The sequence below is a fragment of the Eurypyga helias genome, unplaced genomic scaffold (genome assembly GCF_000690775.1).
Source record: "Eurypyga helias isolate BGI_N326 unplaced genomic scaffold, ASM69077v1 scaffold19375, whole genome shotgun sequence".
NCBI classification, from domain to species: domain Eukaryota; kingdom Metazoa; phylum Chordata; class Aves; order Eurypygiformes; family Eurypygidae; genus Eurypyga; species Eurypyga helias.
Genome location: NW_010251002.1, coordinates 2,634 through 9,311, shown reverse-complemented (window position 1 = coordinate 9,311; position 6,678 = coordinate 2,634). Strand labels below are relative to the sequence as shown.

General features: G+C 56.3%; 1 protein-coding gene across 1 annotated transcript in view; it reads left to right on the top strand.

Moving 5' to 3' along the window:
• Positions 1–6,678, top strand: part of SLC6A7 (solute carrier family 6 (neurotransmitter transporter), member 7) — a gene marked incomplete at its 5' end in the record, with an annotated part of 7,574 nt that overhangs the window by 185 nt on the left and 711 nt on the right. Inside the window, 12 exon segments of the mRNA XM_010151876.1 lie at positions 1–10; positions 708–839; positions 1,421–1,655; positions 2,137–2,275; positions 2,554–2,688; positions 2,845–2,948; positions 3,521–3,645; positions 4,034–4,146; positions 4,225–4,356; positions 4,710–4,809; positions 5,152–5,252; positions 6,011–6,178. The exon segment at positions 1–10 is cut by the window's left edge and continues 30 nt beyond it. Of these exon segments, the coding sequence (XP_010150178.1) occupies positions 1–10; positions 708–839; positions 1,421–1,655; positions 2,137–2,275; positions 2,554–2,688; positions 2,845–2,948; positions 3,521–3,645; positions 4,034–4,146; positions 4,225–4,356; positions 4,710–4,809; positions 5,152–5,252; positions 6,011–6,178 (1,494 nt within the window).

The following is a 6,678-nucleotide window of genomic DNA, read 5'->3' as shown; positions in this document are numbered from 1 at the left end:
AATGGAGGAGGTACTTGGGCATCTTTTGGGGTGGCCAGGTCTCCCCCTCACTGAGCTGGGCTGGTGGGACGTGTCCCTGAAGAGGTGCCCCTTCCCCTTTTTGGGCTGGGGAGTAGCACTTGTTGTTGTGGGGTGCAGCCTCCTCCTGCCCCCCATGCTGGCTGTAGGGCATTAACCACCTGTACCCGTGTGCGGAAAGAACTCACCAGCCCACCTCTCACTCATGGCCCTGGAGACAGCCCCAGCTCCATGCTGGGCAGAACACCACCTGAGCATCCCCCTTGGTTTCCAAGAGCTTGGTCTGGTGTCCTCCGGGACTCGGGGAGGTCATCAAATGCTTCCCAGGTTTCAGAGGAGGGGAGCAAGCCTTTTGCAGTGCAGGAGCCCAGCGCCATGGTGCAAAGTGCCCGGCTTGTTCACCTACTCGCAGAGTAGCTGCTTGTCACAGGCAACGACTGTTGGAGAATTTCACAGTGTTTGCGAAAGAGTCAAGGAGAGAAGAGAGTCAGGGGCCTGGGGAGGGGAAGCACAGCCCCGGGTGAATCACAGCCCCTTCCTCCTGCACTAACAGTGAGCTGGCTGTCTTCCAGATTTTGGTGTAGATCCCTCAGGGCCACAGACATTGAATGAACATTATTCCTTGACATAGACGGGCTTTAGGTGTTTGCTCCATCTTGGTTTTAGGGTGTTTTTCTTGCTTCTTGCAGGAGCTTTCCTGGTTCCTTACTTCATCATGCTGGCCATCTGCGGGATCCCCATCTTCTTCATGGAGCTGTCGCTTGGCCAGTTCTCCAGCCTGGGGCCGCTCGCTGTCTGGAAGATAAGCCCTCTTTTTAAAGGTGCGTGAGTGAAGTCCAGAGCCTCTGCCAGGCCTCTGGAATTGCTGCTTGATGAGGACATGGACCAGCAGCATCGTCCTATGATCTCAAAGCTCTTGTTAGAATCAAAGGTTAAATCCTGGGGAAAGGTGGAGCAGGCTGGACTTCCGGGGTAGCTGTTTTAATAGCTGCAAGTTGTGTATGGGATCTATCGGTCTGTGGAGGCTCTGGATGCCATGACCAGGTCTAGAAATTGTAGGAAAATTATTAAGCCAGCTAGAGTACAAAATACAGCTTCAAAGCTGAGCAATGACTGTTAAAGACAAAGGTAAGAATAAAGCGTTCAAAAAAAAGGTCAAATCAAGTATTTTCACTCTCAACATTAAGTTGGAGTAAAATTATCCATATGATGCAATAGATCATGAAGGCAGAGAAGGCATGTCCAGAGGGAATAATGGCAGGAAGAGGCTTCTCCCACCAGCTGAACTTCTGTCTGGTTAAACATTTGGCTGCTGAGATCCGGTGTCTGACCAGTGTCTGGTTTTGGATGTGCTCCGCTCCGGAGAGATGGCTCATTCCTTCTTTACCCTCTCCTTCTCCAGGCGTTGGCATGGGCACGATCCTCATCGTCTCGCTGGTGGCCATTTACTACAATATGATCATTGCTTACGTTCTCTTCTACCTCTTTGCATCCCTCACAAGCGACTTGCCCTGGCAGCACTGCGGCAACTGGTGGAACACCGACCTGTGCCTGGACCACCACGTTATCAAGGCGGGGAACGCCACCTTCCCCGTCAACGTCACCAACACCGTCAGCCCCAGCGAGGAGTACTGGAGGTAAAGAGCCCAACCTGGCCGTGGGAGCACGGCTGGCGTCCGACCAGGGGGAGTGTGGGGGTGGGACGAGGGGTGAAGGTGGCGTGGTGAGTGTTGTGGGTGCAGTGCCAGGCTCTTGTGGTCAGCGGTGGGTGATACCTTGGTTTAGCCTTTGGGATCACGTCCCTGGGATGTGGGAGGTGACCATGGTCTCGCGCTGCTTTGCTGACCTGGAGATGTGTTGGACTGAAATGCATCGTGTGCCTGGACTGGCCACGAATTTGTCAAGCTGCCAGGCATCCCTCCGGCCTCTTGAGTGCATGGTGGAGAAATCTGCTCCCCCTCCCCCGGAAAAGAGTTGCCAGTGCCTTGTTACTCTCCCATTGCTGGGATCCATGACATGATTATTTTTCCAGCGGAGGCATTGCTCGGTTCAGAGACGGCTCTGGAAGAGGGTGGGGGTGTTCATGGCCGCTCACCAGTGGTTCTCCTTTCTCCCTAGCCGCTACGTTCTGCACATCCAAGGAAGCTCTGGGATTGGGAATCCCGGGAGGATCCGCTGGAACTTGTGTCTCTGCCTGCTCCTTTCTTGGACTATTGTCTACCTGTGCATCCTAAAAGGAGTCAAATCCTCTGGCAAGGTAAGGGAAGGACCGTCTCTTCTGGGGGGGATGCACAGCGACGCTCGCCAGTGCCTGTGATTCTCTGCACATCTGGGGGAGGCCCATAAACAGCACCAGCGGGGCACAGCCCACCTCGGGGGTGGCTTCCACACCCTGACACCGCTGGCCCCATCACATCCCAAGGACTCCAGCACTGCAGGGTGGTGCCAGGCAAGGCGGTGTCCCACCCTAGGGACAGGGCGGGGGGTGCTGGTGCTGTGCCCCCAGCTCTCCCAGATGGCTCTGCTCTCCCGCAGGTTGTCTACTTCACGGCCACCTTCCCGTACCTCATCCTGGTGATGCTGCTCATTCGTGGCGTGACCCTGGAGGGGGCCTGGAAGGGGATCCGGTTTTACCTCACGCCCCAGTTCGATCACTTGCTGTCTTCCAAGGTGAGCAGGATGTTGTGCAACTTGTTCAAGACACAAAAATGAACCTTCTCCTGCCACCCCCAGCACACAACAGAGGTGGTACCCTTTCCAATTCCCTCTTCCTCAGGAGAAGGTTTCCGAACCCCTGCTCTCCTCAGACCTGCTTCCTTCCCCCAGGTGTGGATCGAGGCAGCCCTGCAGATTTTCTACTCCCTTGGGGTAGGCTTTGGGGGCCTCCTCACCTTCGCCTCATACAACACCTTCCATCAGAATATCTACAGGTGGGAGCTGGCTGCTGTCTCGTAATAATTGTGGGTTGGAGGGAGCCACGAAACCTCAGCTGGTGGGTTCAAAGCCGCAGAAGCGCTTGGTGCCGCACAGAATCACCCAGCGCTTCTCCTTGCCCGAGCACCTTACAGACACCTGGCAGCTTGCACAAGCTCGAGAGGGACAGAAGGATCTGGGGAAGAAAACCCTTCTAAGCGTCAAGGCACAGCATCTTGCTCAGAAGTTTTGGGCTGTAGGTGGTGACCGTTGAGCATATTTGAGGCTGGAGTTGTGCATGTTTGCCCTGTCCCCAGCATCTGTGGCAGGTCACCAGCAGAGAGGAGAGTCTGGGTGTTGGACATTTGGGCTGATCCCCTCCACAGGGGAAAGCAAGGTTGGGAAGAACCCAAAAAAATGACCCATGTCATTAGATATATGCTCCTTATGACCCTGGAAAGCACATATTCCAGGAGAGAGGCCATGGAGGAGAATCACACTGGGTCACCTGGACTGGCAATGCCACCGTGCAATGGTGTGGGGTGGGAAGAAGTGGGCATGTTCAGAGCATCTTCTTTCTCCTCTGTAGGGACACCTTCATCGTGACCCTGGGCAATGCCATCACCAGCATCCTGGCAGGGTTTGCCATCTTCTCTGTTTTGGGATACATGTCCCAGGAGCTTGGGGTCCCTGTTAACCAGGTGGCAAAAGCAGGTGAGGCCACACGGTGACCCTTTCTCCTTCTCCCTCCGCCTGGGTGCCCTGAGGAGCATCCCTACCGGCATGGAAGGCATCTGAGGGTGTCAGCTTGAGGGATGAAGCTGTATGCTCAGCTAAGCATGGGGGAGGGAAGGGGGGAGACCAGTTCCTGCCATACAAACATTGGGCAATACCAAATGATGTCTAATAAAAGTCTGAGCAGGGAGCAGGCTGGTTCTCCCACACCTCCTCACTCTCTGCTGCAGGACCCCTCCTGCCCATCTTGCAAGAGCCTTGGCAGGTCCCCACCATGGTCCTTCCACACTGGGCTGCCCTCCTTTCCTCTCCTCCATCCCCAGCGCTGCCACCTCCTTTTCACCCCGCTGTCCTTTGCCTTCCCTAGGTCCTGGCCTGGCTTTTGTGGTGTACCCCCAGGCCATGACAATGCTCCCCCTTTCTCCGTTCTGGTCTTTCCTGTTCTTCTTCATGCTGTTAACCTTGGGACTGGACAGCCAGGTAAGGACAGAGTCCACCGAGCCAGCCGCGGTGCCCAGGCAGCCCAGGGGCTCAGGGGACCCTCTTCTTCGCTTGCAGTTTGCCTTCATGGAGACCATCGTGACGGCGGTGACAGATGAATTTCCCTACTACCTGCGGCCAAAGAAAGCTTCGTTCTCGGCTGCCATCTGCGTCGCTCTCTTCCTGATGGGGCTCATCCTCACAACAGAGGTAACCGTGTGGCTGGACGCATCATGGGAACCCAATTAGGGCCTCATTTGAGGGAGAGCTTAGAGCAGGGGCCAAGTTTGCCGAGATGCAGGTATTCACATTCGCCAACAAAATGGAAGAGAGACGACTGATAAGGCTGGGCTTCCTGGGGATGTGAGGTCCAAGGGGAGCAACACAGCATTATTCCCATCCCTGTATCAGCCCCAGGAAGAAACCGATGTCTGCTGAGGGTGCCTGACTGCTGTGCCCATGAAGGGGCTAAGGGGTTGTGCCCCCAAAAGCGGGAGGGTGTGGGTACGGATTACCGGGACAGTGGTCCCAGAGCTGCTGGCCACCGTGCTTTGCCTCCTCAGGGTGGGATGTACTGGCTGGTCCTGCTGGATGACTACAGCGCTGGCTTTGGCCTGATGGTGGTGGTCATCACTACCTGCCTCGTGGTGACACGTGTCTACGGTAAGGGGGACTGTCCCCAGGGTGCCATGGGGAAGGTTGGGCTGTATGAGATGGGCATGATAAGGGAGCCAGCAGCCTCGCGCTGCAGCGTGAAACACCTCTGCTCCCACCGCTTGTTTCTTCTTGGCTCTCCCTGGATGCTCCTCTCCACAGACACTTGGGGTGCTGAGCCTAGTCCCTCAGACAGCACCCGCTGGGCCCCCTTCCTGCATCTCCCAGCTGGGAGAGGAGACGCTTCTTTGCTGTAGAGGATGCACACCTCCACTTTTGATCAGTGCAGGGGAGCCTGGCTCAGGGGGAGGGATCACAGTTTCCAAGTCCCTCTCCCTGTCCTTCCTCCAGGCATGAAGAGGTTCTGCCGAGATATCCACATGATGCTGGGCTTCAAACCAGGGCCCTACTTCCAAGCCTGCTGGATGGTCCTGTCCCCCGCAACCATGATGGTAATTGCTCAGCTTGAGGTGCTGGATGGTGCTGGGTGCCGCAGTGCTGCCAGAATCCCTCGGTCACCTCCCAGTGTGACAGGGCCCATTAGGGAAGGGATTGTCCCCCTGTACTGGGCACTGGTGAGGCCACACCTCAAGCCCTGGGTTCAGTTTTAGGCCCCTCACTTTAAGAAAGACACTGAGGCGCTGGAGCATGTCAGGAGAAGGGAACGGAGCTGGGGAAGGGTCTGGAGCACAATTCCTGTGAGGAGCAGCTCAGGGAACTGGGGATGTTCAGCCTGGAGAAGAGGCGGTTCATGGGAGACCTTATTGCGCTCTACAGCTCCCTGAAAGGAGGGTGCGGAGAGGTGGGGGTTGGTCTCTTCTCTCAAGTGACAAGTGACAGGACAAGAGGAAACGGCCTCAAGTTGTGCCAGGGAAGGTTCAGATTGGTTATTAGGGAATATTTCTTCACAGAAAGGGTTGTCCAGGGAGGCTGGGGAGTCACCATCCCCGGAAGGATTTAAGAAACATGTGGACAAGGTGCTGAAGGAGATGGTTTACCAGTAGGCTTGACAGTGTTGGATTAATAGTTGGACTTGATGATCTTAAAGGTCTTTTCCAACCTAAAAATTTCTATGATTCTAAGTCACTCTGCCAGCATCTCCTACCACAGGGACCATTCTGGTTCTGTGGGGGGTGTCCATCCAGCCCTTTTTTGAGCAGGAGACCTTCACAGGGCTCTGGACTGACCTCACTTTCTCCCCGTCCCGCAGGCTCTGCTGGTGTACAACATCGTCAAGTACCAGCCCTCCGAGTATGGCAGCTACCGCTTCCCTGCCTGGGCCGAGATCTTGGGCATCCTCATGGGAGTCCTCTCCTGCCTGATGATTCCTGTGGGCATGGTGGTGGCTGTGGTCCGAGAAGAAGGAACGCTGTGGGAGGTAGGAGGTGCTGGGGCCCAGCATTGCTGGGGAGCAGCCCAGAAAGTTGTAGCGGTGACCACAAGCTCCTGCCAAGCCTGTATCCACTGGAAATTCCTGCATCCTCTCTCCTGGAGCTGTGTGTTCCCATCCCTCCTTGCTGCCCATGGGGTGTGAGAGATGGCATGTCCCCGGGCATTTCCAGCCATTCCCCCTCCCACGATGCCAGGCAGGCACTGAGTCACGCTGTGTCCCACGGGGCAGCCCTGCGTACATCCCCCCTCCAAAACAAGCCCGTTATGCCTCACCCTAGGGGGAAGTACATTGTCCCTGGCGTGGGGCGGGCATGGACACATGGGACTTTGCACCCGTTTTGCAAGAGCCATGGCAGAGCCAGGAAGGCAACTGCCAGGCTGCGCAGGCAGCATCCCTCTGCTGCAAGGCTTCACCCAGGGGCAGGTTATGGAGCTGCTGGCTGCTCGCAGCCTTCCCAGCAGGTTATGGAGCTGCTGGCTGCTCGC